We start from the raw sequence: 25054 nt of genomic DNA on the forward strand, positions 1-25054 counted from the left end.
GGAACTAGAACAGAAAGTTAATTCTGCTGAAGTCTGAAGAATTATTAGCTATTGATACTAAAATGGTTGGTTTTCAAGCAGAAACACTGCTTGATCAAGATAAATAAAACACGGATGTCCACATAAATTTTTATTTAATTTTTATTAATATAGTCAACATTTAGCAAAAAAATATTGACCTGGATTGTATTACAAACCTTATTTTCCTTCATTTTACTGTTACATCGTATCTCCCATCAAATCTTTAATTAACATGAAAAGAGAGCTGATAATTAGGATGATCATCCAGAGGTCAAGCAAACCCACTGAGATTTAATATAAGCTAAGAGCAGAGTTCTAATCAAAGGAGTGTAATTTCCAATCAAACCTTTAGAAGATAATTTTCATGGCTTGAATTTGCAAACATTTAGGTAAGTATGTTAATAAACTTTACATATGTAAATAACCCTGCTGAGGGCAATAAAACTAGTCAGAGGTGAAATGGCACAGTTGTAAGCATAGCGAAGGTGAAGGAGTTGAGCAGCAGAGCTTTAAATGGCTAGGGATTTCCCTAAGATCTGCCAAAATCATTGGAAGGTGGCAGAGCAGCAGTACATACGTGTCCAACTAGACACTGGATGCACATGCATAAGTGCATGTTTAATCCTATAGTGCCAGACACTCAGAATCTGTCTGTAGGATGTTTCTTCTTATTCCTCTGCCTGGACAGAAAGCAAGAAAGTTTTAGCAAGAACAAACTTGTCATTATCACCTCTTCCACTTGTAATATACACATTTCAGAATGATAGCTAACACCTTTCCCACAGTGTTTTGTTTTAAGGACTATCACTGCAAACCAAATAAGATGTTCAAAAACTCAGGCTGTTTCAAGGAGGAGTAGGAACTTCAGTTTGCCTTCTGCTTTCTTAATGCTGCTTCTTAAGGCAAACCTGGGGAACAGCATGGCCACCAGGGATTCTGCAGTCAGGCAAAGCCCCATCACTGATACAGGTAGAAGAAGCTTTTTCTTTTCAAGCTTTATTACCACTATCTTGTAATCAGAAGAAAATCTTATTTAGACAGTAAAGTGAACCTAAATGTCAAAAAGGAGAGAAGATTCCTTTTTACGTTTATTCCTTTTTTTTTCTTTTTTTTTTCTTTTTTTTTTTTTTAAATTATTGTGGCGGCTCATTTTTAGGCTGTGTTTTTCTTAGTGAAATTCACAGATATCTCTGCTTTCCTCTGTTACTTACTGCAGAAAACTGTTCACACAGCTCATATTCATATTTTCTTTCCCAATTTGCACATCTATGTTTGAAAGCACCACCTTCTGGCCAGTGTGCACTGAAATTTAAGCAGCAAGCAGCTGAAACTCTTCATATGTCTTTACCTAACATATACTACAGAAGATGGCATGTTTTTATTATTGCAAGAGTGATAGCTCAATACATACAGTTGCAATACAGAAATTGTTACTAAATGGGTTAGTCCAAAATATGAAGATCTGATTTTTCTTATGTCACCATAATATTAAAATTCATATTTTAAAGACATGGAAAAATGAAGTTAAAACTGTCAGTGAAATATCTTGGAAAATATTAATATTCCCATTTTGGTTTTAGGTGTTTGGTAAAAATGACCCATCCCACAAAGTATGAATAAATTTGCTTAGCTTAATATATGCAAGTACCATTTAAATTCTTAAGATTAATTTCATGTCTAAAGCATATGTAGGTGTGATTGGAGCTGGTAACAGACGTTAAATTCGCAGCATCTGCATTTGCAGTACTTGTGTATCCTGCCACATTTCTTACAATTATCATACAATCTGAAAAAAAGAGACTAACAATTTAAGACCTGTCACAGTATCATAAAAAGCAAAATAAGGAGTTATTTAACAGAAACGCATGGTGGAGATTAAGGAAATCATTCTGCACTGCTCTGTGACTCATTCAGCTTCTTCCAATTGTTCTCCCTTTATTGCCTTTTTAGTATTTGATCTCTGTGTGGACCCAGTCAAATCCTCTCACTTATGTTTTTGCTAAAAGAAGATATATCACACCTCTTCATTCATTTCCTAAGGAAAAAAAAAAAAAAAAAAAAAAAAAAGGACAGGAAAAAGGTTTTAAAAAATGTATTTTTTTAAAATTTCTGATTTATGCAAAAGACATGCTTTTTTGATGGTGAGATATTGATTAGGTGAAAAAGGCTGATTATTTATTCACTCAGAACTCACTGTTCTTGTAATTTTTCTTTTATCTTGCATTTTTCTCACAAAATTTGATAATAAGTACACAGTCTAAGCTTCAAGATATTTTGCAATCAGTTTTTAAAGAATGGCATTCCTGGCTCAATTAGTATGAACTCTACAGCCTCTATTTCAAACATTTGGAGTAATATTTTGGCCCCTGAGCTCCACAACAAAAAAATCTCAGTGGTTTTAAATGGGCCAGACTTCCATCTGTGTGTTTCAAAATGCACAAGCTGGCATGGCATGCAGGACTACTACAGAAACTGTAGTTCTTCATCTTTTTTTAGGCTGTAAGCATTTGGGGAGTTTTGTGCAGCACTTCCCACTTTATGCTCCAACTTGCTTATTTTCTAAAGGCAAGCATAGAATGATAAAAATGAAACCAGCAACTGGAGAGCATTAATGAGGAAATAAACACAAGGCATATCCTGAACAATAATTCTTTGCAACCACCCCTGTTAAATCAAGGCAGGACTTCCAGGGAGCTGTGCAATTATCTCTCTTTGCCACTGAGCACCTCGTGGCCTGTTAATGCTTTTTGTTTGCATCACCACTGCCCATTTTATGTCCACCTGGTGATATTGGCAACTCGCTCAGTTTAAAGTAATACTGTAATATTTCCACAAGAAATGGAGAACAACAGACTAGAATTATAAATTGTGTCAGACCCAGGGGAGATCTAGGTGAGTGTCCTAACTACTCTGCTATGGAGGCTATTCTGTTTAATTAAAGAGGTCCAGCTTAAGGCTGTGAATGACGCTTGAATCAGGATGAACCATAAGTAACCAAAAGTGACAATAATATAGGATATATCTCATTTTTGTCTGCTGAGGAATGTGAGTGGTCCTGCCTGGTGGTATGAGCTCTGAGAGACCCAGGTACAGCTCACCACCACAGGGGTTATGGTCCTCGACCCATTCCATACATTACAAGTATGTATCTCAGACCCAGTCACCCATTTCCTTTAAATTTGCTCCTCTGCCTTTCATAGCAGTTGACCAGGTTTCACAACGTACTGTCAAGTGTACAGAGCAGATGGCCCATCATTTCTTCTACTTTCTCCACAATTTAATATCCCCTTTGCTTTCTGAAGTACTGCACTTCTCTGCTATAATCATAATGCCCGAGTACTGAAAACACTAAACAAAAGCAGCTCAGCCAGTCACTGATATCTACCCCAGTGATTTGTCATGAAAAACACAGGGCACTCATCTCCCAGAAACACCAAGCTTTCCTATAAAAGCATGTTACAGAAACAGGCCCTGGAGACTTATTTTGTGATATAACTTCCTAACGTAGTGATTAATTCACAGTAATTTACAATGAGTTATTTGAGTATATCTTTCACGATGGTGTGATAAAAGCTTGGCTTCATGTTGATTTTTTGGCTTGTTTTGTTTCACCTGGTGCCTGAATTTGTTTTGTGTTATATTTTTTTTCCTTTTATTGCTAAGATAAAGAAATCTGCAACTGTGAAGAGATGTTTGACTATGTGCTTTATACTTCCAGAAATGAATGGAAGGTACATCCCTAGCACAATAACACCAAATTCTGTGCATTTCTGTTGCCTTCCAGGCACCAGCAAGACTCACTTTCATTTCAGGATTTTCTTCCAGCAAAGTAATTTATATAAGTCAAATGATTTTTAATTTTCACAAGAGAAATTTATAAAACCCAGCACAGCTCAGTTTTTGCTACAGCTGCCGCCTCCTTAGTTATTTATATGGCAATACAATACAGCAAAGCAGGAACACGAAGCCATGCTGACAGAAAATGAAGATAGCATAAACAATACAGATTACAGTAGTAAAAGAAAAGCCTGATATAAACCACTACAAGTGGAATCAAGAAAAAACTGTATGAAATATCAGATTGTTGAGAGTGAGTTCAGCAACACAGATGCAGCTGAGAAGCAGAAAATATCAGTGTTATTTAGTGTCAGTTGCCTTTTCCTGTTTTCTTTTACCTGCATTTAATGTTCAGGCTGTGGTTTCTCTGGGATCAGGAAGGTATTTACTTACTCATTGAAACTGCATTTAGATCACCAAAACCCTGACTTTGTAGGAGCTTCTAAGTGCAGCAGCAATAAAATAAACCACTAAATATTTTTTTAAAAAATGCACAAAACCATTTCAGACATGTTCATCTTTCTTCCTCAGAGAAAGAGAGAACAAGACACACAATATATGTGACCACAATGACACACTCAATTGGTAAGCACTGACACATTATAGGAAGCACCAAAGAACAACCACTTACACCTTTATTATTATTACTATTATGTATTTTCTTAAGAAAGAACAGTATAGCCAAGCTGTCTTTGAAAACAAAAATATTTTAGTCACTTAAAGTACCAGATATTAAGCAATAGACTAGCTTTCCCAAAAGAGAAATTCTGGATGTCCAGCCTGCTACACCACTGATCAACCTCATCTGCAGAAGCGCTGAGCAACTGCCTAATGTGAAAGCCAGCTTCTTTCTGAATGTGCACCCAAGGTACTGCTTCATAACTGCTGCAACCGGAGACCTAGCTGTTTGGTGACACTCGTGAACAAGGGACACATGGAATTGTCCCTGCAAGAGCAAGCAGGGATAGACATTCAGTTGCTCCATGTTTTCAAAGGCATTCACACATCTTTGCTGCCCACTCTTCCAAACTGAGTTTGCTTTGAAGAGAGGTCACATTGGCTGGCAACTTTGGAAGTTAAGGCCTGCAGGAAATCAAGGTTATTTTCACTGTGCTGTGAAAATGTTCTAATTCAGATAAAAACAGAAAGGAAATTCAGACTACAGACTTTTAGCTGGCACATACTCATCTCTGGAGTAACCGGTACTTACTCACTCTCTCACTTTTTCATATATTAAAAGCTGGGATACAAAGATGGGTGCCCAGTGCCTTGTGCATTCTCCTACTTTTAGCCAAAATGACAAGGTTCAAAAAAATTTGGGGCTCAATATCTTTCATCATTGTTGGTCATATCAGATGGGAAGTAATTCTGGCTTCATTTTTCCATCTCCTTACCTGATACTAGCTGGTGCAGGCCATCTCACATCAGTTGAGCAATGCTTATTTATAGGTTGTGTTCCTATTTAAATAGCTACCAGAGGATAAGGTCCTACTGCTTGTGATCTCAAGTAACAAACTTCATTATCGGGTCATATCCACATTTTGATCACCCCAAATAGCTCTGCATTAACAGGCAGAATGCATCCCCTCTCTGAACAAACATAACAAGGTTTAGTGTAATGAGAAAGAGAAGAAGTGAGAATCCCAGCTATTATAAATGTCAGTCTTTTGGACAATACCACACCAGGATCAGGAGCTACTATCTTAGAACAACTCTTTAGCAAAACTGTCATTGCAAATAAAGCTACTGCAAGTTGAATGAAATAATACCATTTATTATCAGCTTATTATTGATTTGTTAAATCATCAGAACAATTATTTTGATGTAACCTCTCTCTGGCTTTGGACTGAAATCTCCAACAGAAGGGGAAAAACATTTTTTTTGTTGTTGTTTTCATTTTAGCTCTAGAGCCAGGAGTTCTTCAGGCATTAGTAATGCCTTTGTCAAGGGACTAACAGTGTCAGTTCCTATTTGTGTCTCAAAACTTCAGGGAAATGGATACTTAACCAAACAGGTGTTCAGGGAGAACGGGGTGGGTGGAGGGAGGGACACCTTCATAGAAGGAAAGAAAAAAAGGAACAAAAGAAAAAGCAGATTGGTGACCAACAGAAGTGGGAGGTGGTTTTGTCAGTGCATTAGTAATTTAAAGAAAAAAATAATATATATATATATATATATTTAATCAGGACCAGCTTTAGCAGTCAGCACTGTAGCAACCATCCTTTCTCACCAGTTATTTGCTCCTGTTCAGTGCTAATCAGGCATCAGGCAATCAGAGCTCAGTTATATAAAAAGAGAAGGAACATTAAACCAGACCAGCTTGTGGGTTCACCCTCCCTCAGTGCAAGTGACAAAGGAATGAAGGAAATAATAGCTTGTACCTGCTTTCTTCATTTATTTTGCTTGGCTTAACTTAGGCTTCTTGTAACTGGCAATTAAATTCGGTTCTCCTGAGCATATGGAGAGACAGAGGAGAGGCTGTGCCTGCAGTGCTCAGGCAGGAGCTGCGTGCACTGCAGGCAGCCCTGGAAGCAGGGAGGCATCGCCAGCTGAGGAGCTACACTCCTTGTGCTTCCAAGCACGGGCAGAAACGACAAGATGCTGAAGGGTCTCTAGTGCCCCTGAGGACACAAGCCTTGTGCAAAAGTGCAGACACATAGCAAGGTGAGTGTAGTGCTGCCTCTGCTCCTAAGAAGTGGTAGACTTTGTATTACGTTAACAACACAAGCCTCAGGACTTGGACCTTGCCTTGGCCTGTGTGGAGCTTTATGGTTGCTTTTTTACCTGTAAAGGCAATGGTCCAACAATCACATGACGGTTACTTCCATTTTACCTTCTCTTTTAGCTTTCCACTGTGGTGCAATGCAATGCTTGTTGTTATATGTGTATGTGTAACTAATAGATAGAAAAAAAAAACAAGTGATTATTCTGTGCAGAATGGGCTATCCATGACAGTAAAATAAAACACAGTGGAGGATATGTATGAGGTGAAAGTAGAGTGCATGAAAGCACAGGCATAGGGTGATAGCACAGGGCCAGGACTATAAATAGTGCACCCTGAGATCTGAGAAAAAAACAGTTTAAAAAACAAATAAATAAACAAACAAAAATCACACAGAGAATGACCATCCACATGTAAAACACATGAACCATATGCAGCAAATTCAGATGCAATGTGGGCTTGCAGACAACAGAAGAAAGAATAAGGTGTACAGCACACTGGCAAGTATATTTAAATGACCCAAAAGACAAGAAAGAAACCATCACCATCAGCTTTGTGCTCTTTCCAGAGAACTAATAATGATGTTGATGACTCCCCATACCCTCCACCTCAGTATGAAGGCCCTAGAGGGACACTGGAAGGGATGAGGATAATATGGATAACATCAGAGAATGGGGTAAATACCAGAAACTGTACAGATCACTTTAGCTGTGTATAATTTGAATTATGATTGTTAATATCACAGTAACTGGACTAACAATAGTTCTTTGATTTGGCTGTTAGTACTTGAATTAAACCGAGAATAAATCTTTGTCTGTGCATAAAAATTGTATTCCTTTTGACTATAAGAACAAGATTTTGTGTGTCATAAATTGGTGGGAATTCAGACAGTCTGTTTTGTAACTTGGATGCAACTAATTGGTAACAAAGTGAGAGTGTGTAAAGTGCTCCCTGAACATGTTGTTTTACCTATATTGTTGCTTCCTATCAGACGTCTGTGGATGAAAAAGGGAAGTGAAAAAAAAAGTCAGATTATGTCTCTTCACAGGGATTTCCTTTGCTCATCATTGTTAAGGAAAGAACGTCCAGGCCCTGAAATAGGAAAATGTATCTAGCTCCCCTTATGCACTGTGTCCTTCAAATTCCTGGCCCTGGCCACAATTCTCTCACGTGCTAGGCTCACTCAACTCAACAACCTTTTCTCCTCTACTTCCTGGGGCAAGTAAGAAGCTGTCCCAGGCTGCACAAGGAGAAGTGTGTTCCCTGGTTGGTAATGACCTCCCAGACACCTCCTTGCATCACATTTTTTGATGTTGGCATCACAAAGCCAACAGTAATAGAGCATTTCTCTGAAAGCTAAAAACTCAGTGGTGAGCAAGTCTTCTACCTCCTGTGAAATCAAGCAGTAAGGGAAACTTTGCCCTGTTTATCTTAAACTGCTTCTCCCACTCAGTTACCTTTGTCTAACCACTTTGTCTCATACAATTTTTGTTCTACACCCATTATCAGCAAAAGTGATACTTACTTTCCCAAAAGTTCAAATGCTGTCTTTTGCAATGCTGCTCCAAAACATCTCACATCCAACCTGATTAGAGGATTTCTGAGAAGTCCATACATAGGTTTTTGTGCCATAGTGGAAATCTGTCTTCCTTGCAGGTTATAATGAGACTGCTAAGCTCAGTTTGTCTTTTCAATGTTCCCAGAGCAGAGGACTATTTCTCTGTTGATAGGTTACTTTCATTTTTCTTACTAGTACTCACTTTAAAAAACTGCAATTTCTAATCCTTTGAGTTATAGATCTTTTCCCATCAGATGTAACTGGAGTGGAATTATTTACAATATAGAAGAACAGTAAAATATATGTAATTCAGAAGAAACAGTAAATTCAGCTTAAGATTATTCTGGAACACAGATTTGTATTGTGTAGTAAATGAACATCAGTAAACAAGTGAAACCAAACTTCCCAAATCTCCCCAAACAGTTGTTATTTGGCTGAACTAGCACACAGTCTGTTTTCAGTTGTCGCCCCAATATGTTGTATTTCCTAGTCCAAGTGGGGGACCATAACTGATTCCTGATCTTTGCTTTCCCTTTTTTCAAGTCCTCCTGTAAATTTACTAGCTACAGAGAAATTTTAGCATGTATTCAATGTAGCAATATCATTAGAAGCAATACTTCTAAATAGTAGAGAACATTTCTTTATCAATACTTTATCAAAAGCTATTTGACATATGTATTCAGATCATTAAATGTGGATTGATGATGATTGTTTCCTCATTTGGGGCTTACCACTGAGTAGGTAACTAATCTTGCAAGTTCCTGAATACCTTTCACTCTAAATTACATCAATGTAAATTTGATGAGTAAAATTCCAATGGTACACAGACAAGAGAACAAGTGAGTTCAAGGAAGTTAAAATCTTCTTCTACTGCTTTGACATTGTACACAGTAGCAAATAAATAATTCCAGATTTGCAGTGTTAATAAGTGAAAATATTCACATTGGCAGATCAGCCACAAACGAAAAGCAGCAACAAGCTTTTTCTAAAGAAAGAATTATTATTTTGTCAAATCAAGCAAGATCTCATTAATAAAATAAGGATTTTGCTCAAAAGACTCTTCATCATTAAACTGTAAGCCAGATGAGAGAGACCACATTCAGGAAAGGGCTGATAAAAATAACTTTAGAAGATCAGTCTTTGCTGCCAGTCAAATCCTGCATCAATTATACATTACATGTGAAAGACCTTGCTGGCTGTAGCCTCCTCCTGCATTAGCCAAATCTTATAACCAAGCGTGGGGAGAATCCTTTCATTAAAGAACAATCTGGATCACACTGTGAGTTCTATTATCTTGCAGCGAAGGTGGTGCCATGGTGCTGCTAAAATAAAAGGGATACAAAAGCAGGTCAACCTCATTGTGTAGATTTCCTTTATACAAGCCAATGCAGTCTGACTTACGTATCAATATATTCTCTTTCCTTTTTAGACAAGATGCTGCAACAGTGCAGTGCCTCAACAGAAAAAATGCATAACACAAGCCACAAAAATTCCAAACTACCTGCTGAAAAATAATTACACAGTAGCACTTCATGGCATTGGAGGGGCCCTGTAGGCAACAAGACATCAATTTGTGCTTTTTTTTTTTATTTATGAAAAAAAATCAACTCTCATTTAACATGTATTAAAGAAAAATGGCATAGACTTTCTTTCCTTTAGTTAAAATTAAAACGTGCAAATTTCTGTTTTCACCAAAGCAAATCCAGAATAACTACAGGAATATAAATGAAGTTGCTTTAAATTTACCTGTCAAGTACTGTGAACAGAATCTGGATTTTCAAGTGCCCCAATTCAGATGTAGTATGCCATAAACTATCTGGAAATAAATATACAAAACAAAAATATAGAGCATTAAAGCAGATAAATTTCATACAGCACCTCTGCTCTAGATATAATTAGATGAGACAGTTTGTTGGCAAAAAGAAAAAAAAATTAGTTCCAAAAGAGAACTTGCATCAATAGTTGTGCTCATAACACATCAATTAACCTATCAATCACTATTTTACTGACAGAACCAACGTATTAATCAGTCAGACTGTATTTTGATCTGCCTTCAGCTCATCAGAAACACCAGTTCACTTCTGCATTCCCATTACATTGTTTCTGCTTGTTTCTAAAACAAACTGTGCCAACTTGGGTCACTTCTAATAAATTAATTGGAGCAGAGGACTGAACTACAGTTTCCAACATCCTAGAGGGGCATGTCACATCTGGGGGACTGCAGAATCCATCACTTCTCATCTTTCTCACTGGCTCAAGAAATATGTAATAATTTGTATAAACCAGTGTAGCTCCCAGGCTTTTCTCTCAGAATCTGATACTCAAACCTACAGCCCGAACTGGGTCTCAAGGGGATTGAACCAAATCCTCCTCTTACTTGAAAGATCTAGACACAGAGGTATTGGGTAAGAAGTTCAAGAAGTTCAGGCTGAATACATGGGCATATGCATGTGCACTACTTCTCTGAGTTACTGATATAATAAAAAAACACAGAACAATTTAGTTGCCCATACTTAGGTAATCAAAGTCACTTCAGAAACATGAGAGCATCCTACCTGGCCTCCAGATAGCACTAGAGAAAACCTCTGGACTTTCCACTGGTACTGATTCATACCTGCCAGCCTCAAGGGAAGGCCTTAGATACCACTGGGCATCCTAACTGGCTCTGTGTCATGTTCTTGGCTGGGACAGAGTTAATTTTCTTTGTAGAGGCTCACATAAAGGCTCACACATGCTGTGTTTTGGATTTTTTTATAACAATAGCAGTGATAACACACCAATGTTTAGCAGTCACAGAGCAGTGCTCACACAGAGCCAAGGACTTTTCAGCTCCTGGTGCTGCCCTGCCAGCGAGGTGCCTGGGGGTGCACAGGGAGCTGGGAGGGGACACAGCCAGGAGCTGACCCAGACTGGCCAAAGGGATGTCCCACGCCATGTGGTGTCATGCTTAGCAATAAAGCTGGAGTAAAGAAGGAGGAAGGTGGGGACATTTGGAGTGATGACAGGTCTTCCCAAGGAACCATTACAAGTGATGAGCCCTGCTTTCCTGGAGGTGGCTGAACACCTGCCTGCCAATGGGAAGCAGTGAATGAATTCCTTGGGTTGCTTTGCCTGAGTGCATGGCTTTTGTTTTTCATACTAAACTGTCTTTATCTCAACCCATGAGTTCTCGCACATTCACCTTCCTGATTCTATCCTCTCATCGGTCCAGTTAATGGAGCCAAGATAATGATTTGCATGTCAGCCTCCTGCTATCTACTGTAGTATCAGCCTGACAGCCCCATGGGATCTACTGAATATGGAGCAAATGATCCAGCAGAGACTCTTATGAGAAGCTTTGACACTTTCATATTAAACCCAAAATACAAGGGAGCTGAATATCCAGAGCTGAATTTCACGAATGGCCTTTCTGAAGTGGGTATTTCTTGCTTTCTGCTGAGCTGTTATTTCATTTCTCCAGGATTCTCTATTCCTCAGTCTCTACCAGTAAGCTGCCAACCTGTCAGCACTCACAACACATTTTTGCTTTGGGCTTTCAGGGGAGTCTCCCAGTCACATGCTGCACAAATGCTTCCAGTCTCAAAGTACTTGCTCCATACCTCACTCTGACTCATGGCTCAAGTCAAAAAGAGATAGCAATGCCTAACACTGACCTACATCCTCATTTGTCTGTCAAGATAAATATCAAGATAAGCTCAAAGCCCAATTCCAATGACAGTAAAATGCTAGGGGAGTACAAGCACATCATTTATGCCAAAGCAGAGAAGCACTGTTATTGTAGGAACACTTCTCAACCCAACACTTCCTCACCTGTGGCAGCCTTCATCCAAGGCCTGCTTGCATATTCCTGTTAGCTTCTCAAGCTGTTGGAGCAAATCGTTCATATATCCACTCAAATGATATGCGATAAATTGGGACACTTCTGTTGACACTGAGCCTTTGCTAATGTCCTGAAATTTATTTGGTGACAAAAGAGCGGACTACAATCCCTTACAAGTAGGGAAACAGAACTGTAACTTTAAGGTCATGAAAAACATGGTGGTAGTGTTGCTGAATAAACTACAGTTGTAGAAAAAAGGAACAAAAGTAATTTATTTTTAGCAAATAATTTAAAACAATACATTGCAGTCCTGTAATAAAACCCAGAAAATTCTTCCATTAAGATTGCAGGTTTCTCATATGATCTTTGGTCTGTTAATTGCCTGAATGTATTCTAAAAGAGGAATTGCAATTCTAAATTGGTATTGCAGCAAAGTGTTTGTGTGGGACCCTTACTATGAGCTTGATAATAAAGTCTGTAAACATCAGCTGCTAAGGGGTTTAATTTGCAATTTTGTTATCTGCTGAACGCAGACAAAAAAGAAAAAGAAAAAAAAAAGAAGAAAATATGAGGAGACAAAACAGGAGGTTTTAGGAACCGTGACAATTACAACATTCTGTCATTGGCTTGTATTTCATTTCATTTTACATTGGTTTTGTGGTGCACCTGCTGGTATCTGCTAAACTTCAGCTCTTTATTTAAAAACATAACCCTTCTCTTCCACCTTTTGCCATATGAATGAAGATAAATTAAGTACTCATATGATTTGCATTCAGGGAAATGGTGAATTCAGAGACTTTTGGAGTCCCTGTTCTACCTCTGTTGATGTTAGCTTTACAGAGACTGAACTCCACACATGAAACGAATTTCTATGAGCAGAAAGTTACCAAGTCACAAAATACCCAAAAGATTCACTGAGTCCCATTATGTACAGCACGTTACACCTGTCATGTAAGTTTACATCAATCATAAAAAGCCATAAAGCTTGAGTCAACCTGAGGGTGTGCTTATAGCATCTTCTTATAGATGTATCAGGATACATCTGCAAGTTGATTTGCCACTGATCAAACCAATGAATTTTTCACAGTTATACTAAACAACTTTGGTCCTAAATGAGCCTATAAAGAAGAAAGAAAATATTTATCTCAAATAATTCTCTTGCATTCACTGCTAAAAAGAAAGCATGAAATCATTTGATCACAGCACTATATTTCCATCTGCTGATACTGACTCCAGCCTATTAGAGCTGTGGTATCTTAGCTGAGAAAGAAGCAATAATTTCTTGAGGAATGGCAGAGGAATTTTAACATAGTTGCAACTAATTATAAGAATCTTCTCAAATTTGAGAAGTTACAATGCTGTTAATCTAGTTACAACTTCATTCTTTCAAAAAATCCATCATCTCTTAGAGAATTTTGTAGCCCTTCCTGAGTCCAGCTTTGGTTATATCTGACCAGGTATCCAGTTTGATGGATTTCCAAGATTTCACAACAAAACCAACCTTATTTTTTCATGTAGTTGTTCAGGTGTCTCAGTTCATTCACCTCCTGCATTTCATCTTAAACTGAATTAGGGAAAGCTAGGTAGAGTAATCATACAAAGGAGAGGATTTGATTTTTTCCTTGAATCCATGCTGTCACCTCAATAGACTAAGATTCATATGGGTATAATGCTTCTTACTTTTCTGAGGAGTATCTGTTCTGTTGCATCACACAATATTCCTCTTTGCAAAAGTGGAATTTGTACTCCTTCCCAATCTTACCTACATCTTGATAGCATGATCTATACCTCGCATGCCTCCTTATATTTTCCTTGGCTCTTGCACATTCAGGTAGATGAGTACTCACCTTTCTTAGTGGAAAGAAAATCTCAGGCAGACTTTGTTTCACTGAGTTTCACCCCCAGAATTATTCACCTGACTTTCTGCTTCTTATTTCTCTCCTTAATATCACATTTTTATCATCTCTCCATTTTCCTTTTGTTTTATTTGTGTCTTAAAACACTACAGCTATTACTTTTTAAAAACTGATGGCATTGTAAATGCCTCCTTTAACATACACTGTTTTTTGGGGGGCATTCTTATTTATCTCAGTGATGGAAAGCTGAAATGCAAATTTGTCAGTAGGACAAAAGGTCTAAGTGTGGTAGATTCTTCATGCTGTTTACACCATAAGGAAGATTTTGCGTGATGAGGTAGATTCTCTCTCAAATATTTGATCTAATCTTTGTTTTTTGTTTGTTTTTTTTTTTTTTTAAGTAGAAGAAGCTTCTTAATTGACTCTCACACATAGGTGTTCCTGATTTCAAATACATGTAAAGGGAGGAAATGTAGTATAAAAAACAGCTTATCAACATTACATACAGTATTGTCTTCAGGTCTGGTTACAAATTGAGTGACAGACAATTTCAAAAGAGGCAGGAAACAACATCTGTGTTGTTCTACAGGACACACAGAGCTTTCTGCATTACACAGTTTAAACTGGGCCTTCAAATATGAGGGTTCAAAACACTATTGATGGAGATGAAGCAAAAACAGAAACTCAGAAGCTCCATGAAGTTGACTCTATTCTATATGGGGTTACTGATGAAGACCACCAGAGCAGAGCAAAACCTATTGAACCAGCGGATATGGAAGAAACAGACTGTATGAGCATCCTCTGAGATTCAACAGCCTTTTCTTTCTTGTCCTTAGTCAGTTTCAGCCCTTTGGAAACCTACATAAAGGTAGGCCTTCCAAAAAAGGACAGCTCAAAACAACAAGGCCTTCCAAAAGTATAGCTCAGAACAACAATCTAAAAAGGTTCCTCTGAATCACCTTTGAGGAATTTCATTTCCTTTCTCTGAATAAAGGCAAAACTTAAGAATACTAGATAGCTAAATTAGGTATCTGAATGTTGACACTGCTGCTATTCTTACTATTCTCTATGCTCTCTGTTTCTTATCTGTAAAATGAGAATAACCACACTACATGGATGTCAAAAGAGTGTTGTAATGATAAATGTGTTAAAATGTTTGCAGGATTAAAGTTAGATACTAGGAAAAAAGTATTATCCTATTTGTAGATAAATTACACTGTAATAACATTACTATTGCCTTAGATTTATTATTTTTATTTATAGATTATAACATAATGTGCCCTCAGCCTGTACAAAGATACTGCACTGCAAATGTTTTACTGTCAAATATACATATATATATATATATAAAACCTATTCTTCTTGAAGAGTTTACAGCCTGATATGATAGTAAGTAACAAAGCAGAGCAATAGTAAGTCCCAGCTCAGCAAACCAAAGGGCAAGGCATGTTGCCATCATCTAATGGCACATCGTCTAATATCCAGATATGCTCCTTACCCTCAACAAAACACATAGATGTTTTAAAAGCAAACCAATAAATAAAATGTCACCCTCTGTATTACATTGATGTCTCTTCACTAGTCACATATTTTCTCAGCCTCGTGAGATGCAACAACCTGATTTTATAAAGGTTTTAGGGGACACTAAGCAGACAAACAAACACCAGGAACAATATGCACACAAAATGCAACACCTGATAAAAGTAAGTCAAACAACCTATAATAGGACAGGCAAATGAAGCTGGGAAGGTTAGATACAAGGACAAACCTTATTCTAAGTGCTCCACAAAATAGTATTTTCCTTTTGGAACCTTTTGAATCACTCTGGCAATTTTTAATCCAAGATCACGTAGAGTTCAAATGCAGGTTTCTGAGCGTTTCCAAGGGGATGAGCCAAAGCCTTGTGCAGTCCATAGAAAACTCCCTACTGACTTTAAAGTGGTTTAGATCAGATGTTTGTGGTTGGTTTGATCTCACCTAACTTTATCCATCAAAAACTTAAGACTCATGTAGTGTAGGATAGTTATCATCATGCTTTAAATTGTAAATGGAGAGAACAACATATCTGGAGAGTAATGCATCTATCACAGTCGTGTATTCTTGGACAAGAAGGAAGCTCCCTGAAAATGCCTTGATGAATTAAAAAGAGAGCCTTGAAAGTGGTTAAGTGGCTAAAATTATAGAACATAAATCCCGTGCTTACTTCACAGACTCAGGAAAGCCAGTCTAAGACTGCAATTCTAGAAAGAAGGCTTAAACTTTAAATTTAAGCTTACCTTCAAGTACATTCAAGTGCCTTCTTGAAAATCCTTCCCTGTGACTTGAGAGCAGAAGTAGAGACAGCAAACCTGAAATCACAGCAAGAAAAAGGCAAGCTGTGAGATCCACATCCAGCCTTAAGACCCTAGCAGATACTCATCGTTTTGAAGGAAATCCATGTCATGTTCAAAACTGCAGGAGAGTAATATCTTCATTCACCAAGTGCTGAATTAGATCTCCACGTCTACTTTACATGTGTTTGCATAGATTCTTAAGCCAGATTTTTTGTACCTTACTACACCAAACTCTTGAAGTTTGAGAACTGGACCTTTACTTGTAATGTTTATTTGTTGCTTATTCATGTGTTATTTGCCATATGTTTTGTATAAGGGCATTCCTTGTATGAGTTCCCCGACAGTTGTTGTGGAAGGTCATTTTCACAGTGCATGAGAAAAGCACGTAAGTGGGGCCAGATCATATGTAAACACCAGGGTGAGAACCATCAGTCAAAGAAAGCTTACAGTTTCTACATTAACCTCTTCCTCAGAAGATATGGTGGTTTTACACGGGTGGGCAGCCAAGCTCAACCACAGCTGTTCTCTCACTCCCTCTCCTCAAAGGGAAAGGGGGAGAAAATACAATGAAAAGGGCTCAAGGGTTGAGATGAGGACGGGGCTGTCACTCAACAATTATCATGATGGGCAAAACAGACTCAGAGTAGGGAGACAGTAAAATTTATTGCCTATTACTAACAAGCTAGAGAAGTGAGAAACAGAGGAAAGAAACCAAAACCACTTTCCCCCATCCACCCTTTTCCACCTCCTCCCCCTGAGCGGCGCAGGGGACAGGGAGTGGGGGCTGGGTCAGTCTATAACACTTCGTCTCCGCCGCTCCTTCTCGGTCCCTCTCTGCCCCCGCTCCCCGTGGGGTCCCTCCCACGGGATGCCGTCCTTCCCGAACTGAGCCTGGGGGTCTGCCCACAGGCTGCAGCTTTTCAAGAACTGCTCCCACACGGCTCCGTACCACGGGGTCCATCCCCCAGGAGCAAACTGCTCCAGCACGGGTCCCCCACGGGCGGCAGCTCCCCCCAGACCCCCTGCTCCTGCGTGGGCTCCTCTCCACGGGCTGCAGCTCCGGCCCGGGGCCTGCTCCTGCGGGGGCTCTCCATGGGCCGCAGCCTCCTCCAGGCCACATCCACCTGCTCCACCGGGGGCTCCTCCACGGGCTGCAGCGTGGAGATCTGCTCCATGTGGGACCCGTGGGCTGCAGGGGGACAGCCTGCTCCACCAGGGGCCTCTCCACGGGCCGCAGGGGAACTTGTGCTGCGTGCCTGGAGCACCTCCTGCCCCCCTGCTGCACTCACCTTGGGGGCTGTAAGGCTGTTTCTCATTCCTCTCTCTCTCCCAGATGTTGTGTAGCAGCAGTGTTTTTTTTTTCCCTTTCTTAAATATGCTCTCCCAGAGGCACAAACAACATCGCTTATTGGCTCGGCTCTGGCCAGCAGCGGGGCCCTTACCTAACATGCGGCAGCTTCTGGATTCTTCTTGCAGAAGCCACCGCTGTGGCCCCTCACTACCAAAACCTTGCCACATAAACCCACTACAGTAGATCACAATTTATTTCTAAAATATGGCCTGTGGAGCTGAAGAAGTGGTTATAAAATTTAGATGAGATAGAAGCATGAGGAAATCCAGCACCACTTCATGGCAGGAGCACGCAACCTGATGACTGTCAGTACAGTGTGCCAGCTTCAGCGTGTGTGTGTTACTATTTGCCATCACCCAGCTGGAGAAAGATGAGTGCTCTCAGCACACTGACCACAAAAAGGAATCCAGGTGTTGCATGGAATAAACAGGATTTCCAGAGCCTGTACTCACTGGCTGCAATTGAAAAACTTGCTTTGGGGTGAGGCCTAGTCTTAAGCACCAGGCTGAATGAGACTTCTGACTACATGATCTGATTACATGAAACATTTTCTTTACCAAAGCTGGTTATGCTCATTTCCAACTAATTTTTACAATTTGTTTTTCCTTCACTTGTGCCAACACAATTGTATGCAATTGAAGTTATCCACACACACACACAAAAAAAAAAAAAAAAAAAAGTTCTTATGTATTTGAACCTGAAGTGTGTAGTGTATTCTTATAGACTGGTGCAATTGAAGAGCTGAACTGTGCAGGAAAAAGGTGGTCAGGGGTAGGTTTCAGAAAGGCTAAATCCTCTCTTTCTCTCAGGATTACACAACTCTCTCTGTAGAACTCTCAGACGTGGTACTGCTGACTGAAGATTTCCTATGTATCCAGTTTGATGGAGTACTTGAAAGCACTGATGATTTTTTGTAGCAAATTTACAAACCAAAGTGGCAATACATATCATGAAATAGAACCATAGAATGGTTTGGGTTGGAAGAGACCTTAAAGATAATCTAATTCCAATCCCCCTGCCATGGGCAGGGATATATTTAGTGCAATTCACATTTATGGTTTGTGATGATAGGTAAGAAGCTCTTCTTAAGACCTACACAATTTCCCAAATGCATTTTGCCAGTGGGAAAGGTAAAGAAATGGGGGCACCAACTCTCCGCTGCACTTGTATCTCACTGAATCACTTAAAACTTTTCAGAATGGTGCAAAAGCAAATGTTCTGATCTAAGAATGTCTTCCACAGATTTCTTCATGCTGTAAATAACTCTATCAGATGCAGAGTAACAGACAAACCAGAGCTGCAGCAGATATCAGAAAGACAGATCTCAGCATCCATGGTGGTATCAGTGTATCAGTCTCAGTCACAAGGATTTATCTGAATATTTTAATATCACTCATGAAGTCACAATGCTTCATTGCCTTCTTGAGAGGTAGCAAGTAAATAAGATGGATGTACTGCAACAGCAAGATCCAGAAAACCTAGGCAGCCAAGGTTTGCCCCATTCATTTGTAAAGTTTATAGCACTGGATAGCACAGATTGTAGAAAGTGTAAATGGTCCTCTATCAGAATTTACTGACCTGGAAAGAAAAGGGTGGGAAATAAACACCCACACTGTTAATAAAACTGGAAGCAGGGGCAAGTTTGTCTGCCTGCTACCTGAAACATTTTACTGTGGTTCAGGACATCCTTGCTACAAAATTTGTTGTCCTGTGTTTATAATTAAATGAATTGTCAGCCAAAAGTTGTTACTTTCCGCTGAAGACTATGAGTAGGTACGGTATTTGTGAAGCATGTTGTCGTGGCCCATTTAAATCTATCTGTTCATGTGAGAGTGACAGGACAGGCTGCAGAAAGGTGGTTTTTTTCCCCTTTACGGAAGTGGGGAAGCCCACTGAGGAAAGCGTGGATGAGAGTCAATGGGGAAGCTGTGTGCCCAGGGGAAGCACACACAGGTTCTGTGTAGCTTAGAGTGGACACACCTTTTTCAAGTATTAGTTCTGCAAAGAGGTATTATAGTCCCTATAACAGATAGTAGTCCTGGGAACGGCTACCCCAAACTGCTTCCAGTACATGAAAATATAACCAACACTTTAAAAATATGTCATCCAAAATGTATTTTTAAAATCTCATTAAAAGAGATCAAGGACATCAGCAAACCCCAGGTCTCAGGAGCAGCATGACATGTGGCAAGGTAAATGTTCAGACAGCCCTGTGAAATGGATCACTTCTGATGCATTAGGAGAAAGTTAAGCAAATAAACAAAAGCATAATCAATGGTGTTTGCCAAATAGACTGAATTCCCTCCATAGATTTAATTCCAAGGACATAAGAAAGAAGGCATCTTGGTTTTCTTGTTACTAAGTCTCTTACACTTCCTTTCAAAATCCACTGTTCATGATTAAATCCTATTTCTCCAAAAGAATAAGAAAAGTTCCTAAGCATGGTAATATTTTGTCTCTTAGTATCAGTGAAAAATCTCCTTTAATTCTAAACTTTGTTCCTGAATATACAGCCTTCCTATTCCCTTCTGATTATAGCCTCCCTGCTGTCTACATAACCCTTCCTTCTCCTTGCAGTTTCTTAACTTACTGGCATGTATCCTCAACATATGCTATGCCTTTATCTTGGTCAAACATTGTGGGAAGATTGAAGAGAAAGCAATGTGGAAGGAGCGCTCCCTTCACAAGCAGCCCATTTGAAGATGTTTCAGTACTGAAGTGCTAAGAACCAGCCTGTAAAAGCTGAACTAAATGACCCAATACTTTGTATCCCCACCTACATCCTACCTTAAAAAAAAAAAAAAAAAGTATATTTCTGGATTTGCTCCAGGCTCTCATTTGTTCATTTTCATAGAGAAACCAGATGTTTGCAAAAAAATAATTTTCCTTCCAGAAAAAAATGACTTTCATATCCATAAAAAAATGGAGGTGACAAAATAAAAATATTTGGTTTTTGAAACAAGCACTAAAAAAATCCTCAAAGCCAAAAATTGCAAGTTTTACTTGCAATTGTTTATAACATGATTTGTATTCCCTTAACATCTAGACACCTAGACAAAGATCAGAATTACCTTTCACTAGTTGCAGTACATACAAAGAACTGAAAATCAATGTAGCCAAAAAAAAAAAAAAAAAAAGTACAAACCGAAAACTGCTAACCACTTTCTATAGAAGAAAGATGATACAGTGAGGTCAAACAGGAGGCCTGGAACAGATCTGGGATTTGAACTTATATTTTCTACAGAGAGTTCACTTCCTCAATAGCAAGACTACTTTGTTGAAAGCACTAAATAAAAATCAATCCAATTTTAAATCTAACTTTACTAACTCCACCATCATAGTACTTCAGTTTCTTACTTTCTGCGCACATTTTGTGTTCTTTAAGCTGAAGGGCAGACAGTTTAAAACTTTCCACATTACCCACCTTTCTCAAAACATTTAAGAATATTTAATAATTCATTCTTTCCCAATAATGGAAAGGCTTCTAATTATTTTTCAATTAAAATGTCACATTCTTCAGAGTGTTTATATTATTTGCATAAACCTCTCTTATTTCCCTTCAACTTAAACAAACTTCTCACCTACTGCTATTCATGAAGTGTTATGAATTATTTCTATAGCTACTCTTCTGGAGAGAGGAAATTTGATATAATTGCCTTAAATATTTCTTTGCATGACTAAGTACACCTTTGGTAGAGTAATGGAGTTTACAGGGCACATAACAAGCAGTTAAACTAATGAAAAACAGCAAATTCAGGGCATTTGTTAACACCAATGAGATTCCGTGCTATGTTGAGGCTGAACAAGAAAGCTTTTAGTCTGGTGAACCATATTTAATTTTGAAATATGACAGCCCTTCAGCTGACCAATACCTTCACGCCACAGTTTTCTTTATGCTTCAGACTTAGCATAAAGATTTATCTGAGAAATGGGGTTATATAACAACTTACTCAACTTGGCAACAAGCTGCCCAATAACCAAGCTCTCCATTTTATAGAATACATTGTATACAAACACATTCAGCATTATCAGATGCAGCATTCCTCTCACATAATTTGTACGTAGATGAGCTTCATAAATTACCAATACCCCAGTTGACACTGATGACATATTCTCTAACATTGCCTGATTCAGTAACGGCTAAAAAGAGATACTCCATTACTCCATTACATTACATTTAATCCAGGTTTGTGAAAGGGAGGTTTCTGGTCGGGGTTATCAAAAAAGCTCAAAAGAAATTTTAAATCCTGAAGAGTTTCTAACCTATCTTTATAGCCAGTTCCCTTCAGATTTCTTGCCAGACCTAGTCTGAAAGTATGCTATAAAAATATAGGAGGCAGATTCATCTCTCCAGATTTGTAGCACTGGAGCACCAGAGCATCTCTCGCTCTCCAGCTGTACTGTCCTGCTTGGTAATCCTTTAAGAGGTTGTGTAATACTTGCTGGAGGTTAAACATTTGTCCATATCTTAAGAGAAGGTTCAGTATTGAGGAAAATGCCAGGGTGAGATGAAGCAGATATGCAAGGAATCTGTTCCATGATAGTCCCCTTGGCAACATAGTCTGCAACCTTAGGTACTGGTAACACCAAGGAAGCTTGATGTGCTGACTCGAAGAGATTCAGCACTGAGGGTGGAGCAGAGTGAAGACACTGCATCCAGGCTCTGTGCTATCACCACAGGGATGAAGAACCTGATCGTATTATGGAACTGCAGATTGCATGGCCAGCCCGGAGTCTAACTGATAACCAAATCAAGTCCTCTGGGTGAGCTTTGCTCATTATAATCTCATTATAATGCCAAAACACACCTCCATCCCGAAGGCTACCCACCTCTAAGGTGAGGCCACTCCTCACTGAGCATGTGCTATGAATTTCTCTGAGCCTATACCTTTAAACAAAAGTAAGAAAAATTTATACCAATCACAATGAAGACACATATGACTAGAGTCACTCCAGCTACACCTAAAAGTAAGAAAATTGTATTAAAATGGCTCAAGAGAGGGAAAACGTAGAGGAAGACACCATTGCAGAAAAGTTGGAAGGACATCACTAACTATTGGGATCAGTTGACAGGGTCATCTCTTTTCCCCCCTCACCTAGGGACACCTTTTGGATGAGATTTGAACTCGGTTATACCGAGTACTTCCCCGGGAAACCTAACATTCTCTATAGAGTTATTTCATAAGTTAGCACATGTGTAGATTATTGTTTTTGTCATATTCTTGGTATTTGTATGTGCTTTGCAGACAGTGTATTTATCACTGGCAATCCAAAAGAACTCATGCTCCTGTTGCTTCAATAAACTATACCAGTAATCTACTAGACTGCAAAGTGTATTGCGCTATTTGTGAATCTGTGGTCGTAATTAATGCAACCAGTTTTATAGTGCCGATTGTGCTATTTGTACATCTGTGATTGTGATAATTCAATATAATTTAATATACTGAATGTGTCTAGACATATTGCCAAATTGGACATCACTCAGAATGTACACCCAGCTGCCCCCAGGCCCTCTATCTGAGGACAAGCTGGAACAAAAGGGGGTTTAGGTCCTGACAAACTTCCTTACCTTTTAACACAACAGAGGCACATGCTCAGCCTATGGTTAGACAGCACCAGTAGTCGGTAAAATGAGTGGGTTTATCAAACTGTCTCCTTGCTCATTTTGTGTATGGATGACACTTTGCTCATCCCTAGGGGTTGGAATTACAGCTCTCCAGAGCCAAAATCCATGGCTTGCTACAGTGTGAATTAATGTTTTGCAACTGCCGTAACCTTCTGTTCATAAATTTCCTGGTGTGATCACTATCAGAGACCTGCAACGCACTCTCTCCCACCCACCAAGGAAGAGGATGGAGCTCTCTTTAACTTTGCGGGTGTGTAAAGATGGAGAAGTGAGACTTCAGTGGAGAAGGCAGAGCTGTGAAGTCACCCCTGGCATGTTACTCAGGACAGGGCCTGAAACATTAGAACCCAATTTACTATACCTTTTCCTATCACCTTGGATCAGTGTTTTAACCCAGGGAAATTAAATGTAAAATGCTGTCATTTTTAGATGGCTTTTTTGACAACTATTTTGCATAGGTCTAAGTTATTTCTTACTTGTGATGCAAAAGAGCAAGAAATTAGTGCAGGGTGCAACCCTCTGTGGCTTCTACTCACATAAAAATCTGCATTTGAAAATTGTTTTTTGTTAAGACCAAGAACCCTGAAAAGCTGCCACATGTCCTACCTGAAAGACTGAAAAAAAAAATGACAGATGATGGTGTGAGAGAGATTACTTGGGAAGAAAGCTGGTTTATTAGACAAGCACAGTAGTGAGTCTGATTGGGATATAAAGGAGATCAGTCTTCGCTCAGACATCTCAGGCCCAGTGTGAAATGTTAGTCTTGCTCACTTGTGAATGCCACACAGTAACATTTCTTTCATTTGTTTATAGATTTTCATCACTTTGATCCCCCCTACCCCACCCCCCACACTCACCAGCAAAATCAGGAGCGCTTGAAATGAAAACCTGATTTTTCAAATTACTTTTGCCTCTTCAAATGATATCAGCCAAGGAACACAGTGATTATTACACAGTTTGAAGCCACAGTTCACTGAAAATTTCAAAGAAGATGAAAGTGAGAAACTAATAGAAAAACAAAAACAAAAAAAAAAAACAGCACTATGAATGGCAAAGGTAAAACAATAATTAAAGAGGTGTTGGTATGTAAAATCTGAAAGAAAAGAGTAAAGATTAAAAAAAAAGAATAAATCTGTCATTTAGGAGAGATGGGATTACATAAGATAAAGTGAAAGAAAAAAAAACAACATAACTAAACACCAACAGCACTTTTATAAGTGTAACAAATTCAAATAGTTGGGGGGGAAAAAAGAAAAAAAGCAACTCTAGCAACTCACAGGCTGTAAAGAAGACAAACTGTAAAAAGATCTGTAGAAGGAGAATCAAATATAGATGAAATGAGGCTGCTAGACAAGGGAGGAAAGAGGGGAGACCTTGATCAGCAGCCACTAACCTGTTGGTGTGGGGGTTTGTAGCAGTCCATGTGGGATGCAGGGCTGCGAGCACTTCTGGCGGGTGCCAGGTAGCTCTGCTGAGAGGGGGGAGAAGCAGGGAGGAGGCTGGCAGGCGGGCAGAGCACGGTTGGGTAGGGTGCACCCTGCAGAGCTGGCAACAGCACACTGAACACTTCCTCCGGCACATAGACAGGGGCCCCCATGCAGCAGACTGCCTTTGCTAGCAGGTGTGGTGAGAAGACCTGACAGACAAAGCTCATTATGGTGTCCCAGCAGAGCATGAAGCATCTAGATATTCTTAATGACCATATATGAGGTGACTGGCTTACTCTGTCTGGTGAACAGCTTGCAAGGATAATATCTTGCCCCGAGGAAGAAAGACTTGTCCCTTTCAAGCCTTTTTCTTTTTTTTTTTTTCTTCTTTTAGTGCTTAATATAAAAGTTTCCCCTCATACGCTAAACTATCTGCTGCCAGAGTGTCCCCATGGCCGTGAAGCCAATAGTGTCCAAGAAGCTTCCGATAGTCTTTCCCCTTC

At 39.2% G+C, this 25054-nt stretch overlaps 1 protein-coding gene across 8 annotated transcripts; it reads right to left on the minus strand.

Moving 5' to 3' along the window:
• On the minus strand, positions 1-25054 carry LOC308195434 (uncharacterized protein; the record flags this gene model as incomplete). 8 transcript variants are annotated; one of them, XR_013951496.1, is made up of 5 exons in its annotated part: positions 7254-9460; positions 9885-9954; positions 11949-13076; positions 16091-16162; positions 23982-25054. XR_013951496.1 is itself a non-coding variant. In XM_080592838.1 (4 exons), 4 exons carry the CDS (start codon positions 17663-17665, stop codon positions 9394-9396), a joined length of 438 nt encoding a protein of 145 aa, XP_080448964.1. In that variant the 3' UTR covers positions 7254-9393. The 8 variants fall into 8 exon arrangements, 1 of the variants encoding a protein (XP_080448964.1); XR_013951498.1 differs by lacking the exon at positions 23982-25054 and adding an exon at positions 17437-17565 and having other exon boundaries at positions 11949-12088; XR_013951494.1 differs by lacking the exons at positions 16091-16162; positions 23982-25054 and adding an exon at positions 1-2056 and having other exon boundaries at positions 6643-9460; positions 11949-12086.

Source organism: Anser brachyrhynchus (assembly GCF_964034855.1).
Source record: "Anser brachyrhynchus genome assembly, chromosome: 1".
Lineage (NCBI taxonomy): Eukaryota > Metazoa > Chordata > Aves > Anseriformes > Anatidae > Anser > Anser brachyrhynchus.